At 40.7% G+C, this 22,567-nt stretch overlaps 1 protein-coding gene and 1 pseudogene across 1 annotated transcript in view; both read left to right on the forward strand.

Annotated features, from left to right (window-relative positions):
* Window positions 1-8,638: 8,638 nt before the first annotated feature.
* Window positions 8,639-22,567, forward strand: part of F2RL1 (F2R like trypsin receptor 1) — a 45,480-nt gene continuing 31,551 nt past the window's right edge. Inside the window, exons 1-2 of the mRNA XM_039857397.1 lie at window positions 8,639-8,756; window positions 9,196-9,323. Coding sequence (XP_039713331.1) covers window positions 8,743-8,756; window positions 9,196-9,323 — 142 coding nt within the window. The 5' untranslated portion in view covers window positions 8,639-8,742. The remainder of the gene's footprint in view (window positions 8,757-9,195; window positions 9,324-22,567) is intronic.
* Window positions 16,921-17,038, forward strand: LOC120599039 (uncharacterized; annotated as a pseudogene).

The following is a 22,567-nucleotide window of genomic DNA, read 5'->3' on the forward strand; positions in this document are numbered from 1 at the left end:
TAGCGAAAGGAATTTCAAAGTCACGTGGCAAAGGTATAGCTACAAAGAGTGAAGAATTGAGACCTCTTGAAATCTACTGAACATAATGTCTGAAACTCATGATAATAATGATCCTTAAAGAAGTAGCTTAGCATCCAAGTATTGTACTTGTATGACAATGTGGTCATAATTTCTGAAGATCTTTCAAATGTTCAAACATTTTTTAACATCAACAGAAGGATTATAAAAACATCTCAAAGGCCTTAGTCCTAGACTCAGCTTAGGCAGAACAAGCCTTACTGATGTCACATGTGAAAAGAGGAAAAGATGAGAACTGACCCCAGGGCAATATTTGAGGAAACATGAAATGTAATACTTGAAGTCCTACCAAAGAAGAATGACATTTTAATTGAAGATTTGCTCTTAAATATCTGACTTCCTTTGACAAGGGGGCTGTTGTACTAACAAGCCACTTGGGGAAAAACAGCATGATCAAGTCTGGTTTCTACCCTTTGTGTCAACATGTTTTTTGAGATTATTTTTAGTGTTTCAGTAGTGATTCAAATCTCTGTATTTTTAAAATAAAAATCGTCATGCTTTCAATATGACCCTTACAAAAGGTTTATGAAACAAATGTCAGGGGTGATACTGATTTCTGCTTCCCATTTAACTTAATTTCAATTGCTATTTTGCTTATTTTAACAGATAGATGTTGTTTCTTAAGTTAACACTGCTTTAGATGCTATCAGTAGACTCATCCAGATGTAAGAAAGTAAACTTTTAAACTAGAATTTTCAAATACTTTAATATGCCTGTGAAATTATTTAGACATTTAACATTTCTTTACCCAACCACATTTAGTCCTACTGATTTACTAGAACTAAACATTTATCATAGCTCCACGAGTCTAGACATGCACTTAACAGATTGAAACCTGTTTTATAGGTTTGGAGATGTGATTTGGACCTATACTAGCCCTTGATGGAACAGGTATTTCCTTTGTAAATTTTTGTCCACTAATATCACATTGGTGCTACCAGCACTCTCCATATTCTGAGGTACATACACACTTTATATAGCATTATCTGTGTAAGATAATGCTGTATAATTTTATCTTTTCCACTTTGTCCTTTCCTCTTATGTTTGTCACTGGTGTCCATAGGCATAATTTAGGACCCATCACTGGTGGCCCTCTGAGCTCAGCCAGAGAAAGCCAGAGAGATTTTCACATGGCAGGATGACCTGGAAAGGATGTGAAACAACTGAAACTCTCCTATGTTGCTGGTGGCACGTGCATATGAAATGGTCCAGCCTCTTTGGGAAAAAGTTCGGCAGTTTCTTATAAAGTTAAACATACATCTACCTGATGACCTTGCATTTCTACTCCTAGGTATTTGCTCAAGAAAAATTAAAACATTCCACACAAAGAGTTATTAAAGAATGTTTACAATAGCTTGTATTCCTAACAGCCTTAAGACTGGAAACAAGTCAAATGTCTATCAAGAGATGAATGGATAAATAAATTGTGGTGTATCTCTATACAATGGAATATTACTTGGCAATAAAATGAGATAAATAAGAAGGAACAACATGGATGAATCTCATGTTGTGCTGAGTGAAAGAAGCCAGATACAAAAGAGTATACATGCTATGATTCCATGTACATGGAATTCTAGAAAATACAAACTAATCTATACTGATAGAAAGCAGAGCAGAGATTGCCTGGAGTTGGGAGTGGAGGGGAGAACTGACTATAAAGGGCCAAGAGGGGGGGTGATAGAAACGTGTGTTTTGATTTTGGTAGTGGTTACACAGGTGTATACATTTGTCAAAATCCATTGAACTGTACACTTAACATGGATTGCAGTCTATTGAACATAAATTATTTCTCAATTAAATGGATGCTTTCAAAAAAGAAAGACTTGACATCACGAATCATTAGGAAAATTCAAACCAAAATTACAGTGAGATATTCATACCCATTAGAATAGCTATTATCAAAAAAGAAAATAACTGTTATTTAAAATAACAAATAAAATTTTTAAAAAGCCAAGGAAGTGGAGAAATTGAAACCCTAGTGCATTGTTGGTGGGAATGTGTAGTGGCTATGGAAAATGTACAGTGGTTCCTCAAAAAAGTAAACATTCAATTACCATATAATAGGTGGAATTTCAATACCCCCAAAAATTGAAAGCAGGGACTCAAACAGATATTTGTAACTCATGTTCATAGCAGCATTATTCACAATAGCCAGAAAGTGGACACAACCAAATGTCCATCAATGGATGAATGGGTAAACAAAATATGGCATATACATACAATGGAATAATATCCAACCTAAAAAAATAGTGAAATTCTGATACATGCTACAACATGGATGAACCTCGACAATGTTATATTAAGTGAGATAAGCCAGACACAAAAGAACAAAAACCATATAATTCCATGTATATGAGTTACCTACAATGGTCAATTCAGAGACAGAAATTAGAACAGTGGTTTTCGGGGGCTGGAGGGAGGGGAAATGGGGAGTTATTCTATCATGGGTACTGCGTTTGTTTTGCAAATGAAAAAGTTCTGCAGATGGATGGTGATGATGGTCGCACAACAATGTGAATGTACTTAATGCCACTAAACTATACATTTAAAATGGTAAAATTTGTATGTTGTGTATTTTACCACAATAGGAAAAAAAGGAAGGAAAGAAGGAAGGAAGAGAGAAAAAGATACCCCAACCAACAGTGCCTGTTCTGGGGCAGAAATGGGCCAATGAACAGCTGATACTGATACCCCACTGCCTCTCCCCAAAACTACACACTGCCTTTTCATTCAACAAACGTATCTCATTTCGAAGCAATTTATTCTGCCAGGCAGATAAGGGGGACTTAATAAAAAGGCATCTGAAAGGTGAGTTGGAGCTCTCCAGAGAGAGAGATGGAGGAAAGCCACAGCATGAGCAGAGGTTCAGAGGTGGGGTTGTACCTAAGGTGTTCAGAGAACTCCAGTAGCCTGATGTTGCAAGAATAAGGTACATGTGGGGAGCAAAGTCAGGAGATAAAGCTAGAAAATTAAGGTGGAGCCAGATAAAGAGAGATCTCGATGATCATACTTACAGTCATTCGACTTTATTTCTGGGTAGCAGTGAACCTGCCAATGATTTCAGTCAAGGTATTGATTTGATGGGATCTGAGCCGTAGACAGGTGGCAGAGGGGACATGGGCTGAAGAGGGAGAATGAGGCAGGGTCCAGGGAGGGTGAACTTCCGGAGGTCCCTGCTCTTCCAGAGCTGCCCCCAGCAATCTGACCTGTAGTTTTTGGTTAATCCTTGTCAACTGCAAACATTTTACACTCATATCCCATTTTGAGAAACATTAAAATCTCATGCCCTTTTAACATTTCAGACATTTCTAAATAAATTATCTTTGACTAAAAACAACTCAAAGCAATGCCTAATAAAGAATATTTTTTCAACTGTAACCTTTCAAGTCTCTGATATATTGTTCTTCTCTTTCTCCTCCTACTCTGTAATCAGCTGGGAATCATTGTTCTACAGCAAACCTAAGAGGATATGTTACATATAAGGTCAGCCTGGGCCATGAGGGTCACTTTAAACAAGTTGTATTTGTACTAGAGCTTCCTTGGGTTCTCAGAACCATTGCAAGCCTTGGCAGGTCCCCATGCTAGGAATGATTCATTCTAAATGTCAGAGGTATCAGCATGAGGGAACATACCTGACCAGCCGAGATCTGTCTGCTTGAAAGATGCTCCTATCGTCTGATCTCAGAAGCTAAGCAGGGTCGGTCCTGATTAGTACTTGGATGGGAGACCACCTAGGAAGACCGGGTGCTGTAGGCATCAAAAAAAAAAAAAGAAAGAAAGAAAGATGCTCCTACCTCTTCGTTTCATTGTTTCTCTAGTGTGCCAGCTCATAAGAATCACAGTTGAGCTAGTGAAACACAGGGATTCCCAGGTCTCTCTCTGGAGATGCTGATTCAGGAGTTCTGGAGCTGGCAGCTGTATGTTTAGCAAGTGCACCAGGTGATTGTTATATCCAGGCAAGTTTGAGAAATACCATGAAGACAGCTGGCTCTGCTGGTAGTGTGGCTGACACCCTAAGAGGAAAAAGGAGTGCCCAGCACAGCAGATACCCAGGCCCCTTTCAGGAATAATGACTATGATATTCACTCAGCTACTCGTTCCCTGAGACGGAACAAGTGGGCCGGTAGAGGCTTCCACAGTGGTGAGAGGAGAGGGGCGGACCTAGACCCAAAAGGCTCACCCGGATAGCCTCCTGCAGCCCGACTTTCCCTGAGGGGACTAGGTAGCCTGCAACTCAGCCATCAGAGCCACAGGGCTCTAATCTCCATCCAGCATCCAGAAGACACCTGAAAACCAAGATCCAAACAGCCAAGAGAAGAAAACTCTGCCCTGGTAAGTTGGTTCAGCCTTTCTCGTAAAGGAAGCGAGAGAGTTTTAGGCTATTTTGCTAAACCTTAGGAGACACCTGAATGTTGTGAGCCTGGCTGTTTTTTTAAGACTGTTCAATTCTGGGGCCTGGTAGAATTCAAAGGAAAATGCCTGGCGTTCCTAAGCAATTGATTAACTGTATTGCTAAAAGATAGAGGTTGGGGAGAGGGCAGGGGGGAATTATATAAAGAGAGAAAGAAAGAGAGCACACCCAGAGAAAAGATGAGTGGTAGGAAAAGCATTTGTTTATTTCATGAACACCTCATTTTTGTGCAACATTGGAGAAAAAGTCTTGTTTCATATACATGAATGTTTACATAATGGAAGCTACTTTGCTACATTAGTGTAGATTTTTCCAGAGGCAGATCCTGAGACAGGATGTGAGTGCAAATAGTTTAACTGGGAAGTACAGGGAACACCTCTAGGGAAGTGGAGAAATGATACAGGCTGGGACAGCAGCCACCCAAGGGGACACTGTTAGCTCATTACCACAGAGGGTGACTAAAGCTTAACTCAGTGGGGAAACTCTGAGAGACTGTAATTGGCAAGGGAGCTGATGTATTTCTATATCAATATCTGCCGGTTATTGGTGGAGTGCTGTTTCTGGTGGGGAGCGGGGGGCGGTCTTAATTTCCTGGCATTTTTACACCTCTGAGCAGGATCGCATTCAGGAAAGTGGCCTTTGGTTTCAGAAAAACCCTCAGTGCAGGTATGGACACACAAAGGGAGAGCTCCTAGGAACTTCTGGAAAAGAAGTTTCCTGGATTTTCAAAGGAGATGCCCTCTCTTCTTCCAGATGTTGCCTTATGTGGATGTAAAGGCTGTGCATTCATAGCTTTCTTCCAGTTTCACCTTTTTAAGACTGAATCCAGCTTAAGTCACGTTTGTCTTCAACCCTCGTAGCTTCAAATAAGCACAAAGAGGCCAAGGATTTCCGTATCCTGGTGTCTCACAAACCCAAGGATAGAGGCAGGAGCTATGTCGAATGAATGAATACATAAGCAGGTATTTTCATTCATTTCAAGCAAAGAGAAAGGACGAAGGATGAGGGCCAACGCTGGATTTGGATTCAGCTTCATGGGTGTCTAGAGGTGAGCACCACCACCTCACCCTTGCTGTCTTCATTCTCTCTGCAGCTCACAGACTCTCTTTTCCAGCAGCACAGCCAAACAGCAGTGGTATTAATGAGTCTCCACCAGATGGCAGGCACTTAGCCTCTCGAAGAATCCTGCCACATTTACAGGACAGAGAGAAGTGACCTCAGCTATCATCTAAGGCAGAGTCCTCTTTCACAGAGAGGTTCTGACAACTCAAGGCCACATGTAACCATTTAGTGACAAATATGCCAGGTGATGGCTCTTGGTCCCATGTTGCTTACTCTATTCCACACTTGTATTGTAAGCTGAACTGGGCCCGTTTTCAAAAAAGTTAACCTACCTTCCCACTGCCAGCAGAAGCTCCCCCAGAATTGATTTTTCAAAGCTTGTTTTAAAATGGTATTTTAAAAGTACACTTTGAAATTTTTTTAAAAATGGAAAGGAAGAATCTGAGCAAATAGAACAATCCTGAGGTTACATGTTTTTATGTTTTCAGAGTACTTCTGAGTGACTTGATTTTTTTCAGACCTCATTACTAAGAGGACTATCCCTCTGCTTACAGAACCAGAAACCATGCAGTGTGGATCTGTGTGCATGCTAAATTAGAGTGCCATCTGCTTGCAGGTCTCTGTAAAGGCCCACGATTAGGTTGAAGTGACTGGTGACAGGATGTCCTAGAAGTCAGCCGCATCTCACGCCAATGCAGAGGCAAAGGGTTTAGGGTCAGATCAAGAACCATCCACTAAAGAATGTAATTTATTTAATCTTCCTTTCTGCTTCTGTTACCGGAGAGTGGGGATCCTCTCCCGGCGCGTCGTCCAGGTTCTTGATGTCTCGAACAAAGAATTGAGCAAGACACCGAAATACAGTAGAAAAGAAAAGCTTTATTAAAAGGGAAAGTACACTTCCAGACATGGAAGCAGACCTGAGCAAAAGAAGCATGGCTCAAAAGGCCTAGTAACAAAGCCTTTGGGGTTTTTTATCCCTATTTGCTGCAGGTGGTTACTTTTCTTAGAGGAGTGGGCTTCCTTGATTGACAATTAAGATTGACAGGACTCAGTGATTCATCATTTTGTGCTCTGTGCATGTTTGTTCCCAGAATTCAGTCTGTTATAATGATATTAATGAACGTCCAGACATATGCATCACATTATAATGATGGTATAATGAGGCTCAGATGAATTGAAGATCGTTGGGGTCTTCATTGCACAGGTGCGAGTGACTGGCTTAAACTGGTACCTAATTCTCTGCCTACTGGTTTATTTGTGTGAGTTATAAAATGCCTTCTGGCTTGCTTAATTGTGGACGAATTAGGGTGGACCCCTTCAAGGATAGGATGACCTCAATGTCTTTGCAGGCAGACCCAAAACCCCCTAACTAACTTTGATGCCTAACTCTTTTCTAAGAGCCACAAACCCCCTTATTATTAAGATGGATGTTGAGGGACAGGAGGTCTCTTCTTCCGTATCTGCTTCAGGCTGAGAACGGCCTAGTCCCTGCCTACAGGGATTCTATGGAGCTCTTTCTCTTTCTGTCTCAGTCAGGGTGGGGTCTTGGGTTTCCTGCTAAAGTGCCACCTCAGTCTCTAGACAAGGAAAAGAAGATACGAACTTATTATTTAAACCATATATCTATTAATTTCTATTATTGATTTGCCTATTAAGTGAGTAAAGGGAAACAGGCTTGGTTAATGTATTTCTCAAAGAGAAAAAAAAAGACCTTTGGCCTAAAGTCCTCTCTCCTCTCAGACTCTAAGAGCCCTGTCTGGCCTAACACCATTTCTGCTAACAATGGGCTGATGATCCTTATCAATAGCCAGAGAATCTGAGTCACCAATTTGGGGCAATTATCAGGATTTGAGGGAGAGGGGTTTTTTCCCAAAGAAAGGAGGAAAGAAAACTTAACTAGGTTTACTAAAAAGGTTAAGAACTCTGCAAGAGATGTCCCTTATCATTTCCTGCTAAATGATTAAGAATTTTACAAGTGATGTTCCATCTCACTTCTACTAAGACTTAATAAAACTACTTGGAAGGGAGGGAGAAGGGAGGAAGGAAAGGAGGAAGGGAGGAAGAGAGAGAGAGGCAGAGAATAGTGACTTTTGATAGGTGAGACTGTAAACTCCTAACAGATAAGACCTGGTTCTGTGGGTTCAGTTCACAGGCTTCACACTTGGTAAGCTCTCAAGGTGTCTATTCCTCTGCAAAATAGATGACATAGCATCCAAAGAAACTAAGATTAGATCCACAAAGAGCTCTACATCCAGCTATTAAGGTTAGCTATTGCTGAGACCGATCTCCTGAGTTCTTAGCCACTCTCCAACTGATTTGTGATGGGGTAAGAATGGTGTTTTAAGCTGCGCATTAGACAGACTCAGGCCAAGCAAAGATAGCGCTAACACAGAAAGCTCTGCCAAAATCCATTTTTAAAGCAGTTTCTATCCCACAAACTGTAAGTTACCCAGAAGGTCATCCATTCAAGTCAGTTCACTTGGCTTTCTCTAAACTACTTTGCAGATGACCTAACTTAGGAAAGAATCTCATGGCTGGGGTCAATTTCTTTTAGGGAACATTTACTTAGCATTTGAATGAGCTGGCTTCCCTGGAGGGCCAGTGGTTTGGCCTTGGACCCTGGTCTGGCATGGACTTTCGGTTGTTCAGGATGTCAGTTTAACTTTTGCAGACTTCTGTCAGGTTCTCAGGAGGGCTAGACAGAGCCCTGGATCTCTCTGTCTCCCAGCACAGTCTGGATGTTGAAAGCTACTAATGTGCAGGCAGCATGCAAGCACACATTGCACTTCCACCCCCACCACCAGTTGAAATGACAGGAGATAAAATCCCTGGTAAAGGATTCTGGAATGTGGAATTTGCAAATGTTGGCAACTAGCCGGAAACCTGGGTTTGTTCATTCTGTGGGTCTAGGGTAAGAGAGAGATTTATGCTCACTTGCTTAATTTTCATTCCACCACAAAGCACTTTTCTAGAGTTGGCTGGGAGCCATACTGGGGGTGTGTGGAGAGGTGATTCTTGTTTGAGGACTGCTGTAGGAACATGGGCTTTAAAAATTGCTACTCATTCCAGTACCCCAGAAACCACACCAGCGACCAAAACAGAAGAGTGACTGACTATCCAAGGAACAGAGCAGAGCAGAATTCTCCCAATGAAGATAAACACGAGCATCTCAGAAGTATTACCACCTGGGAATGGGCACCAGCAGGTCATTTTCAGTGTTTCAGTTTTCCAGTCTGAGAGAGCCCAGCAGAGTTTATCAAAGCTGATAGCTGTTTTCCTTACTTAACCAGCTTCTGACAGGGCTTGTACCCTCCTCTACTAAAGAGGATTCTGCCCCACCAGACAATTCAAAGAATTTCCTCATTATGTAACCTAGTTTTCTTTCCTCTCCAGACAATGCATTGTTCACATTCCTAAAGAAGTGACATGCTCTTCCACTACCCCAACCCCGCCACCAACTCCCGATGGGTGCCAGTTTCAATTTCTTCTTAATTTATGGCCTAGCTGACTAAGGATTAAAAGGGTCTGATTAACAAAAATAACAGAGGATGGGATTTCCTCGTGGTTCCCTCGCTGGGGCAGGGCAGGTCTGAGACTGCACCTCCACCTGCGAACTCGTGGACCAGTGTTTTCTCCATCCTCAGGCTGCCAAGCATCGTGTGCAGGGATCCCTGCTGCTGTGGTCACCCATGCAAAACTTCCAGACACCTTCACTTCCTTTCCCCAACTCAACTTTCTAAGGAAGAGAAGAAATCAACAGAAAATTTAGGGGGTGCATAATTTATATGTCTCACTTCTCTCTATTTGTTTAAACTTAAAGGAGTATGACTTGGTGACCCCACACTATTTGGAGTGAGAAAGTCTATCTTTCCTCCCCAGTTCCTTTTCCTAGATAGGTCCCAGAATCCAGGGGTGTCCACTCAGTGTTAAGGGGTCAGCCCCAGTCACTGTCAATGCAAAGTCTGGTTTCCTACCAAGGGCCCTGTTCTCCACTGCTCTCCCTGCTCCCCGCTGTATGCACCCAAGGACAGGATCCAAGGAGCTGAAAGCATCAGCTACCCACCATGCCTGAACCAGACCCCCACTTGCCGTTCTCCCTAAGCAAGCTTATGGTCCACGCCCTCCAAGAACAACCCTACAAATGGCTAATTCCCTGCTAAAACATTTTTAAAGGAAAAGAGTAACAGTCTCTTTTCCTGTAAAACACATGTTATAGGTATAGGCCGGGGTTTCCAGAAAATCTTGAAGAAGGCATGGACCTACAATGTTGACAAGAATTATTTTTTTTATAATGGTCCTCTCACAAAAGCAAATATAAATACTTTATGCTTCTCCAAATATGAAAACAAATGTACAAATTAATACAAAGAAAGTTAAATTAAACAGCTAAATTAATAATATTGATGTACCATGTCAGATGACATTGATTTTAACTGAAACTAATTTCCAGTTTGAGCAGTAATTATAATAATAACTAATATTTTTTGAGCAAGTTCTGTGTGTCTGGCCAAAGTACTTTAAATGATTTTATTCATTCAACCCACAAGAGCTCCAGAAGTAAATGCTATTATTATTTCCACGTTACTGAGAAAGACAATGGGCCCAGAGAGGTTCAATAATTCCCCAAAGAGACAAATCTAAAAGATGGCAGAGCCAGGCTTTGAACCCAGCAAGTCTAACACAATGCCCCTACTCTTTCTTTTCTTTTCTTTTTCTTTTTCTTTTTTTTTGGCCTCCACTCTTGACAAACTGTTGTGTCCTTGGTATTGACTGCCACAGCATAGGATCTTGTTTGAGTTCAGCACATCTGAACTATCATGGGACATGTGACGACTCGGTTCTCTTTCACCCTTTTTCCTATATTGGAACCACGTCTAAGCCTTCATTTATGCAGCTTGCCCTGCTATCATTTGTCATAAGCTCATCATTTACATATTAAGTTCCCTTTGGCTCTTCTCTCATTCACTCCAAGTACAGTTTAGAGTCCAAGGAATCAAAACACAGACTGAGATGCCTGCCCAGCAGGCCCTGGGAAGAACCTAATTGAAATGTGGTCATTCCAACCATCCATAATATATACATATATTATTTTTAAGAGATTACTATCAACATGAAAACATAATATTCAAATATTCTTACAGAAAATTAGCAAACCTCTGATAATATACCTGTGGATCACTCTATAATTAAAGAAATCAAAGTGCAGCAATTTCTCGAATAATGTTTTGTGCAATGTCATTTCGTTATGACTGTTGATGAGAAAAAATATCGATTCCTAGCCGGGGCCATCGTCTGTGTGGAGTTTGCATGTTTTTCTCTGTGTCTGCGGGTTTTCTCCGGAGACCCAGGTTCCCTCCTGTATCTCAAAGATATGCACATAGGTGAACTGGTGTGTCTCAATGATCCCAGTCTAAGTGAGTGTGGGTATGGGTGTGAGTGGCCCTGCAAAGGAAGGGCGTCCTGTCCAGGGTGGGTGCCCGCCGTGTGCCCCGAGCTGTCAGGAGAGGCTAGGCCACCTGAGACCCTGAACTGGAGTAAGCAGGTTGGAAAAGAATGATCTTACCTGTTTTTATTAACCTTTCTTAAATGTATATATTTATTTCAATGTTTAATGGTAGAAGTGTATTAGGTCTTTATTAAGTAGGTTGGTGATGTTTTTTGTGACCAGAAATATGTTGTAGGAATTTAACTCTTATTTATATCAATTAGCCTGAGGTAAAATTGGTTTCATTATATGTCATTTCGCTTAAAGTTGCAGTTTTCAAGAACCTATTGGCAACTTTAAGTAAGGACTTACTGTACTATTATTTTGTAGCTCTTATAGTAATTTCTGTTCTTACAATATTATTTGTAGCTGTTATTTAAAGGGCAACTATCATTGATCTTAAGCAAATTTCCATGGCTAAACAATATAAAAATTCTAATTCATCTTCAGTCCTTGCAAGAAAGGTGATATCCATAAAATTTTCACATATTGTGTGGGAGTCTAAACATTGCAATTGGTTTATACTCATGATTCTCTCATTAAGACAGACTTTCTTTTAAACAAATTATTTAAAATGACAATGAAAGGGTCCTGCGACTCATAATGACTTTGTCAATTGGAATTATTTATCCTCTGTAGTTTTTCTCTTTAGTTGGTGGTATATAAATGCTTGTATCGGCCTTGCTTTGGGGAATTATAAACTTATTAAAAATAGTTTTTCTACATAGAATACAGTTCCATGAAGCTTGTGGATTAATAAATGCTTGTTCTGAGAAATAATAAGGGCTATATTCTCTAACTTGTGGAAGCAGACACTCCTTGTGTACTTCTTTTTCAGCCTTAACAATCAGTTGTCAGTAATCCCTAAACATACAAAGAACCTAGTCAAGTTTGCAAAACTGCTATATAAACGTAGTGGCAATAGTTTCTGTATATTTAGCGAAATAGAGTTAAACACAGCCCTGGTGTTTGTAAAAACAAACAAAAAGGTAAGAAAAAAACTAATTTATGTGAAACGAGTTCTGATTCAAGAAGGTGATCAGAACGTGTAGGTTTCTCATCCTCCTTTCCCAAGAGCCTATTGAAATGATAAAGAATTTAAAAGAATATAAACCCATATTCACAAAGACAATGAGAGGTGGGTTGAGCATCAGGAGTTGAGCCATTTCAGCAAATTTCTGAGAGCTGAAAACACGAATGTGCAGACAGAGGGAGCAGCATAATGGGTTACGTGCAGGAGGGGCTCCAGGAGAGTGGAGCTTCTCTGTCTGACATGCTCAGAGTTTGGACTGGAGTCTGCCTGTAAGAAGGGAGAACCTGAAAAAGAGGCTGAAAATAGAATGCTAAAAGGCATGATTTTCAAAATGTGAGAAAATCATTTAGGACTTAGAATTCTAGGTCATCCAAACATCTGTCAAAATTGAAGGCAGATAAAGACATTTTCTGAAGGCAGATAAAATTTACTTGCTATATACCCTTTCTTAAGAGGTTACTTGAGGATGTACTCTGGTGGGGGAAAAAAAAAAAGTGATACAAGCAATGGAAAGATCAAGCCAGGATGAGAGTTATGCAAATTATCAAAGAAAGTCTGTGGGCCACATGAATTCCATCAAGAACAGACTGGATTTCAGGCAATTATAAAATAAGTAAGACGCTGGGGGGTAAAAACGGGTGGCAAAGGCATGTTTCTTCTTTTATTACGAAAGGCAGTTAGATGTGCTTGCTTAGGCAGCACATACACTAAAGAAAGGCAGTTAGAAACTCCAAGGGAAAGAAGTCTGCAAGAATTCATAATGCTACTATGAAGCAAACTAAACTGTGGTATGATTTTGAGCAATTGATGGAATATCAGAAAAGTGACTCTTTATGCCTTAATGCTAGACATATTCTCTCGTAGCGGCATAGGAATGTAACATTGCATCTAAGGAGAAGGAAACAAATCATTGCTCAGAGCAAAGAAACTTGTTTTTTCTGTAAATGATATTTACATATTCATAATATAATCGTGCTTTACTGATTCAGATTTTAGACCTTGCCTGACAGGGAGATCTTAATGATTATAGAACAGAAGGAAAATATTGTCAGCTTTGACAGTGTAAAAGTGAAGGTACATTTGGCAGAGGTTGGGAGGAGGAAGGGGGAGAGGAGGTAGAGGAAAGAATGGAGATGCTAATATTCTCATTCTACATGCGAAGAGTCTGTAGTTTGTCTAAAATGCATGGAATAAAAAATAAACATTGAAATATATTATTTACAATATGAAAAATAACCAGTTAAAATAATTTAAATCAATAATATAGCTACCAACAAAATTATGAGGAGAGGAAGCAGAAAGGTGAGATTTAGTGCAAGTGAATAAAATTCTGATCTCTCATTGGAAGAAGTCAATAAATACTTTCTAAAGTTAAGAATCAAGAAATAGAAATAGAAGCTTACGGTGGTAGCATCCAGAAGAACTAAGATAAGATATTGTTAGGAAGTGATTGTCTCTGACAAGTAGGAAGAAAACAATTGCTTTTTCTTAAAACTATAACTAGTTGGTTTTTTTTTTTCTTTTAACCATGTCCATATATATTTTGATATTTTAAAAATTTGTATGTAATATTTGAATTATGACTACCTACTGACCATTTGACTTGTAAAATCATTTTTGAAAGGATTATGGTCATTGACCTTAAGTAGTTAGTTCAATGATTTATAGCTTATAGCACAGTTTGGAAAATTACCCAGGAAAAGTGATGCATGGCTTGGGCTGGCTTTTTAATAGATAAAATTAAACTTTGCTTTGATATCTTTATAACTTCCCATAAGGAAACTAGTGACATTGTGGGGTCCTGAGTGCATCCTGAAATCACAGGTACACATGTGACACAGTGAGAATTACTCTTAATACCTGGGCACCCACCCACTCCAAAGCTAGGGAAATCACCAGCTCTGGGAATAGCAGAATGGGCTTGTGGTGCCCCCTACTGTCCCATTGGCAAACTGTATCTTCCTGGGCAGCATTCCAGGGTGAAATTTTTTTAAAAAGGATCCTGTGAGTCTGGAGAGACTATGTGAAGGTAGTGGCAAGAGAAATGGAACCTGACTTGGACCACCATGTGTATTTATTTACATGGTTTAATAAATATGATTTTCAAAATTATTTACATAATAATTTGGGAAATTTGAACACAGACTGGATATTAAAGGATATTTGGATTGTAGTTAATCTTCTAATGATACTGTGGTTATGTGCAGTGTCCATATTTTAGGAGTTGCATGATCAAACATTCAGAGGGTAAGAACAATGTCTGCAACCAACTCTCAATGTCTTCTTCTGTTATTCGGAGTTAAAGCCAAAAAGTCCTATGAGACCATTTTCCCATCAAAATCCATTCTCAGTGTCTGTGATAATTGGTTGTAGTTGAGAAGCAGTTGCCCAGCCCAAGACTACATTCCCCAGACTCCTTGCCATTAAACGGCACAAAGTGACCCACTTCTCACCAATGAAATGTATGTGCCACGTCCATGGCAAGACCGTAAGGAGCTGGTACACACTCGACCCCCCACCCCTACCCCCACAGACTGGATGCCCTTCAGTAGGAGTGCAAACCAGTACTGGAAAGCAACCTAGTTTTACTTAGTGTAGTTGGAGATATGCATGCCCCTTGACGCAGAGACCTACTTCTCAGTAGTACATATCCCAGAGAAACAATCACACAAAACTATAAGGACACAGCAACAGGAATGTTTGTGCATTCTTGCTGGTGGTAGTGAGAGTCAGAAGCAACCTAGATGACCATCATTGTGGGAACAGAGTAAAATGTGGGGCACACGCTATGAAACACGTCTGAAGTCTTAGTTAGCAACCCCAAACTGTATGGAGAACAATATAGAGAAAGCTTAAACACTTGGTGGGTGCCTACAGAGGGGAGAAACCAAAAGACCTGCGGGTGTAACCGATTCCGTCTCCCACAGCAGACCAGATCAGGCACCACCTTTGGGAATCTCCCCTGACTCTCCCACGAGTCTGATTTGGGTGGGTCCTCCCACTTCCACCCACTCTCCCCGCCACCAAGAGTTCTCACAGCACGCTTTACATAAATCCATCCCAGTATTTAGTCTTCTGGACTCTAATTGTTTACTTGCCTGTGTTTCTCACTTAGGACGGCGAGCTCCTTGAGTGCGTTTCGTCTCATTGGCCTTTCTGTCTGGCCTAGTGTCTGGCAAATAGTAAATTCTTAATGTTAAAATGAAAAAGAAATAAAACTGTCTTAGGTACCTTCATCACAATCAGGATACCTACAGAACGGACATCAGAAAAATCTGGCTTCACATTTAGAATAATTTGGTCACCATCCTGCTCCCTACAAAATGATCTGAAGACTGAGCAGCAGATGGATATTTGCTAGGAAATATTTATAACAAATGTAATCTGCAGACTGGATGAGCTATGTAGTATTTAGTGTTCTACATAGTGGTTAGGCATAATAATAAGGTGGGAGGCACCAAAACTAAACTCCACCCACTTCATAGTTTTAATAAGAGTGTTTATTTTGTCAATCTAGCCACTAAAATTGTACCCCAGAGTTGCTGTAAGACGATATCAAGCTCAGACTTGGAGAGTGCCGTTTTAAAGGTATTATTTTCTTTTTGTTAACCTTTATCAGTTTTTTTCCCTGATTGTAAAACATCAGAGAATTCTAAAAAAGGAAAATAAAAATTACCCATAAATCTATAAACCTGATAAAAACCATTAACACATATATCCTTCCAGATCTTTCCTTTTTATATAACCATTAAAATACATATTATAAAAAGTATATGATGCAGTTCCGTAATTTGCATTTAATGTATTGTGAGCATATATATTCACATATATATTCACAACTACACGTCTTTAAAAAGTATTAATTCTTTAATTTGACTATTGAAAACTCCTGGTTCCTAAGGGATACCAACACGTGGATTCTACCTCCCCTGTCCAAGCCATATGAATATAATTGGCTGTATACTGGTGGGTAAAATAGGAAACAAAATCAAACCAAAATGACAAAGGCATAGAAGAGCATAGTAACATTTTAACCACAAAGAAACTACCCCAAACCCAAGGAATTAGAAAAGTAAAGCAAGGAGCATTATATCACAAAATACTATGAAGAAGTAATGTATTATTGCCATGTGGCCTGCTAAGACAAAAACCCTGAAGCTAAGGATGTGGTTCTAGATCATCCAGCTCAACTTGTGACTCGAGGCGTGATCTCAAGCACTTCAGCTGCCTGGGACTGTTTTCTCATCTGTAAAATGAGGGTTGGGCTAGATGCACCCTTAGGTCCCTCCAGCTCAAACCTTTCCTGATTCTATGGACCGAATCTTTTCTGAGCCATGAAGGAAATGTCAGAACACTAGATAACACTCGGTAGGGCTTTAACTGGACTGGCAGACCACCCACTGCTCTCTTGGCCAAATAACAATGAATCCATCACAGAGCCCACAAATGGGTCAATTTGGATGCCCAGCAGATGCTTTGTAAAGCTACTGATTTTGGCAAATTAACAGAATGGGCGAGGAGTTGCCTTGGAGAAGTAAATAGGGGTGGCAGGCAGAACTGTAAATCATTCCCTGCTCTGGACTCCCTTTCTTTTTCCCTCTCTCCGCTCCCATCAGGCTTTCCACCCTGGGAGCCTTTTCCTGGGTGAGCAGAGGAATCTGTGGAATGTTCATTTTTTTCCCTTATTGGCCACAAGCAGTCTTTGCATTTTTTTTTTTTTTACATTTTTTTTTGTTTAACTTGAATGTCTAACACTCTCTTTTAAAACCAGGACTTCGTATAAAAATTATGCTTCACACTATTTGCAATAGCCTCAAACTGGAAACTCAAATGCCCATTAAAAATTGTATGGTCTATGGCCATGCCACCCTGAATGTGCCCGATCTCGTCTGATCTCGGAAGCTGAGCAGGGTCAGTCCTGGTTAGTACTTGGATGGAAGACCACCAAGAAGACCAGGAGCTGTAGGCTAAAAAAAAAAAAAAAAAAAAAAAGCATATGGATAAATAACTGATGGTATAGCCACATAATGGAACGGTGCTCAGCAATGAGAATGAAGAAACTGCAACTGCCAGCAACAACATGGATGAGTCCCAGAGACGAAATGAGGGGCAGAAGAAGCCAGAGAATATGATTCCGCTTCTATAAATTCAAAAGCTCAAAAACAGACAAAACTAACCTATCCTTCCAGAAGTTAGAACAGTTGTTACTCTTGTGGGGACTAATGACTGGAAGAGGAGAGGGGTCTCCTGGCGCTCTGGTAGCATTCTGCTTCTTAATTTGGGCGCTGGTTATATGGGTGTGTTCACTTTGTACAAGTCCATGAAGCCGCACGCTTATGTACACTTGTTGTGGGTTGTAATACTTTAATAATATTTCATACATTTTAAAAATTAAATAGTATATATATTTTAAAACGGATTCATTGTGGAGAAAAGGATCATCAGAATTTCATAAAAGCTATCTAAAATTCAGAAACACACACACACGGAAGGAGTGGAAAGATCTTGGTAGTATAAAAGAAAAAAGTCTCCCATTTATAGAGCATGACTTTTGAAAAAACAAAACAAAACACTCCTAGGACACAGGAAGGAAGTAAGCTTGAGAAGGAAGAGAAATTTCTAAGCTGTAAAGCATGACTCACCCAAGAGCACTGATGATCCTACTTTGTCCTTTGTCATTTGGACTCTGAACAAAAGTTCATTAAGTTATTCTGAGGTACAGCTGAGTGAGAGCTGTGCTCCGGAGTGTTATTTACTCATACCAGTTTCTGCCCTGTGGTAGATCAATGCGTACACCCCACATAAACTCCTCCCTCCCGCTTGAAAATGGTCCATATGCCATCAGGAAAAAGACCCTGCTTTCTCCGTGATTATTATTGTGATTCTGACATCCTTCAGATTGGGTGCTAAGTCCATATTGCCAAGTCTTGTCAGAATCCAAAGCAGCAGTGCTTTGACTATAATGTAAACAAGAAGCCTTGGGGGAACTTTTAAAACACAGATTTCTCTGAGCAAGGACTCTGATTCCAGCAGGTCACAGATGGAGCCCAAGAATCTTCATTTTAACAAATTTTCCCCACCTCCTCCATCTACTATTAAGATTCTGAATTTTATCCTGGACATGGTTGTAATGGTTAATTTTATGTGTCAATGTGACCCGAGCCACAGGTTGCCAGTTATTTGGTTAAACACCACTCTGAGTGTGTCTGTGAAGGTGTTTGTGGAAGAGATTAATATTCGAATCCACAGACTGAGTTAGGTAGGTTAGCCTCCCCAATACAGGTGGGCCTCGTCCAGTTCACCAAAAGTCTGCATAGCACAAAGACGAAGTGAGGCAGGAGTCACTGGCTGGCCATCTGCCAGCTGGGACATCAGCCTTCTGCTTTGGACTCGGACTCAGGCTAGAACTTACACCATCGTCTCTCCTGGTTCTCAGACCTTCATGCTCAACCTTGAACTATACCATCAGCTATCCCAGGTCTCCGGGTTGCTGACTGCAGGTCTTGGGATTTCTCAGCCTCCATAACTGTGTAAGCCCTTTCCTTATTATATATCTATCTTATTGCTTCTGTTTCTCCGGAGGACCCAGACTGATATAATTGTAGATTGTAAGGGTTATGGAACTGTTATGTTCTTCTAAAGATTCATGATTTTTGGATTAGGAGGCAGTTAACCTGGCCGAACTCAAACTTCGGATTTTGCCTGCCTCCTAGTGTGAAGCAGTAGAAATCTGTTTAGTTTTTTAAATGTGCTTGACATACATTTTCTAATTTATTACTCCTTCCAGGTGATAAAGTAAATAAATCGTTATCCTCATTTTACTGACTAGTAAAGGTAAATTCAGAGAATATTTATTAAATCGTAGAGCAGAAATTTAAATCCAATGCTGTTTCCAAAGCTTTTGGATTTTGGTGAGGAAAGACGTGTTCTATTTGGTTTTGTGGTCAACCAAAGTCAGCTGAATAAACCAAAGAATAAGGGCCCCCCACGTATTTAGCTCTCAGATTGCCGGAGTGCAAATGAATTACAATCCGAGAGCCCTGGGTGATGGGGTTGGGACCACTCCGACACCAGTCTGTTCAGAATCAGCTGCCAGCTCCACAGGTAAGGGCTTCCACCCAGGTGTGCAGTAGTAACACAAACAACGTCGATGCTATAAATAAGGAAGCAACGTGGCCTCAGGTTAGCACACTTGGCAGGTGATTTTGTTCAAAATCACCCAGTGACTAATTGCCAAACTCATTCTAATGACGATGACAGAAAATAATCAATGGGTGCTCCTCCCTGGAGCTGTAGAGTATCATCACTAAACTAGCCCAGCCCTTCTCATCTTCACTTTTTCTAATCTGGTTCCTTCCCACCCCTACCCAACTTGTGGTACACAATGCACTCTGATCCCTTTCTTTTCTTCCTTTTATGTTATTATTATTATTATTACTAGAAAAGTAACACTAATTTTATTAAAAATACAAAGGATACAAAAAGAACAAAATGCGAAAGTCCTTTCTTCTTCACCACTCCCCCAGCACGTCCTTGGTCAGAAGTAACATCAGCCAACATTTTATCCTTCCAGTTTCCCTTTCTGTCCCCGTATTGATAATGTAGGTATATATGCACCTTTTGCAGAAGGCATTTAATTGTACTCTGCCTGGTTCTGCGATCTGTGTTTTTCAATCAATGGGGCCTAGTTCTCAATGTTGTAAATTTATGGAGCTATAAATTTGCGGAGTCCACTAATGTGATATGTGCGCATTTACAGGTTTTATATACAAATTATTTTAATAATTTATATTATTATTTTTATACACAAATAATGATATACCTTTTTTCTTTTATATTGCATCGAACTTTTAAAATTATATAAATCGGTAACTTATTTATGAATTTCATTTCAGGAAAGTAAAGAGGGCATTAAAATATGTTTTTAAAGGGTGCATAGTCTGATAGCTGGGATCCATATAAGTTTCCTTCTCTTCAAATTCTGTGCAGTCATTCATAACATGAAACCACTTTTGTCATGTGAGACATTGGGGTGTTTCCCAGCAGGCCTGCGTGGATGTAGCAGACCCGTTCTTGTATTGCCTGTGCCCCTCTAGTGAGGACCCTCGCTCGCCACCAGTAAAGGCTGCTGCTAAGCTTTGTGAAAGGGAACTTTGCAACTGGCAGCTTCAAAGTCAGGGAGGGTTCTTGGTTACCAACAACAGAGACCAGCTTGGGCTAACTTGAACAGAAAAGTGATGTTCTGGCAGGGTATTCAGTAGCTCACAAAATGGATAGACATGTTGGAGAACCAGAGTGGAGAAGTAGGCAGGAACCTGAGAAGGCAAAAAAGCAGAGGGAGAACTTAGATAAACAGAGCAGACACACATTTGTAACTCCCGTTACAGCAGAAGCCTAGGTGAGAGGCTGCTGCCAGTGGACTCTGCTCCTGACTCTTGACACTGCTGCCCCGAAAATAATCTCCAATTCTCCAGACATCAGTATACCACGTTCTCAAAAGTAAAAATTCCTGGGCGAGAACATCTGATTGGTTGAGGCTGCGTCATATGTCAGTGTCCTGGCTGCCAAGGGAGAGGGGAGAGGAGTATCTGTGCTTTGGCTTGCAGAGTGGGATGCCGCCCACCACCCCATATTTCCCCAAGAACTGGTGTCAGAGGGGCCATCATACTGTCAGAAGGAATTAACAAGCAAGGAAAGACCTCTTAACTATCTTCTGCTTCCTTTAGATTTGCTTTATTTTCTTATCATCCTCCATCATCCTTTTCATGTGGATACAAAATATTCATACATTGAGGGGAGCAGGGAATGGAAAGTGTAGTAGGCTGAATAATGGTCACCCAAAGATATCAGGTCCTAATCCCTGAGACCTGTAAGTGTTGCCTTATAAAGAAAAAGAGTCTTCGCAGGCATGAATAAGTTAAGGATCTTGCCATGGAGAAATTATCCTGGATTAGGAGGCAAAGGGAAATTAAACTCAGACAAAAGAGGAGGCAACAATGTGATCAAGGAGGCAGAGACTGGGGTGATAAGACCACAAATCAAGAAATGCTAGCAGCCACCAGAGCTGCAAGAGGCAAGGAACAGCCCTGCCAACACTTTGATTTCTACCAAGTGATTCTGATTTCAGACTTCCACCCTCCAGGACTGTGAGAGAGTTTGTGGGAATTTTTTACAGCAGCCACGGAAAACTCATATGGTATATGAAGAAGATACGAAAGAATTTGTATCTTTAAAACAAAATTAAAAAAAAAAAATGGAAGGAGGGAAAGAAAAAGTTGGGGGACAGGGAGAGAGAGAGAAACCAAGCCAAGCAGTTGGTGAGCTACCGAAAGCGACATTAGTCATCCATCACACAAAGGAGTGGGAGGCAAAGAAATTAATTCTGTGAACTATTTGTCTTTTGAAAATAAATTCAGGGATAGAATAGGACAGACTGAGTAACACAGGAAAAGTAAGAACTCTGTTAATCCCTCTAAGCCAGATATATAATCTCCTGACAAATACAGAAGGAAGTTCTATAGGAAGTTTGGATTTCTTTACTGTCGAGATGATTTTTAAAAAGAGAAAGATAGGCACGCAGGCTATGGATGACTCAGGAAATGAATTTGTTTTCAGATAATTGCTTCTTAATGTAGCGATGATGTGAGTATTAGTCATTCCAATAGCGATTCCACATAGAGAGCAAATAAACTAGAACATAGTCAGCCCAACCAAACAATAACTCTGTGGGAAAAAATGTCTGGTGAAGTACACGTAATTGACTTGGAGCCGCGCTTCTGTCACAGAGTGTTGCTATGAGAAACCCTGAAAGTGGAGTGAATGGAACAGCTCTAGACATTTGCTTCCTGTTGTGTCTTGTTGCTGTTGGGAAATGGGGCACTGAGATAAATGGAGCAGACACACATCTGGGGAGGAAGTTTTCCAGAAGCCTGACGTCACTGGCAGCAAATCAGAACCTTCTTTCAGCCTAGGAGGCTGCGATGGGCCTCCAGCTCTGCATGGCCTTTACCTTTAATCAGAGTCAGAAGCCTGCAGGCAGGCCTGTGCTGAGCTTCTCCTCTGCCTCAGGCAGTGCTGGTGGACCACTGAGGTGTGGAAAGTGCTATTGAAACAAAGAGTTCCCCTCCCCAGGGCTTAGCAGAGCCAGTGGAGAAATAATGGCTACTTTATTGATGGACCAGGAAGCTAATGCTCAAAAGCCCAAACTTGCCGCTGGTGTGTAGTTACAGATTATATGGAACAAAAGCACAAATACTGTGCGTTAGGGGGTTTGGGTTGTGCTGGGAGCTGATTGGTCAGAGGTGAGGTAAGGGCAATGAATCATTTCTTCAGGTCTTGAAGACAGTTTTGAGGTCTCTTCCAGTGTTCCTCTGTCTGGTTTCATGAGAAAGTAGCCAGGGGGGTCATTCCACCTTAGGAGCCAGGAGCTGAAACATATCTTAGGTCAAGATGTTATCTTTAACCTGCAGAGGTCTGGGCTGCTGTCTTCTGCTGTCTC

This window comes from Pteropus medius, unplaced genomic scaffold (assembly GCF_902729225.1).
Source record: "Pteropus medius unplaced genomic scaffold, Ma_sr-lr_union100, whole genome shotgun sequence".
NCBI classification, from domain to species: Eukaryota; Metazoa; Chordata; class Mammalia; order Chiroptera; family Pteropodidae; genus Pteropus; species Pteropus medius.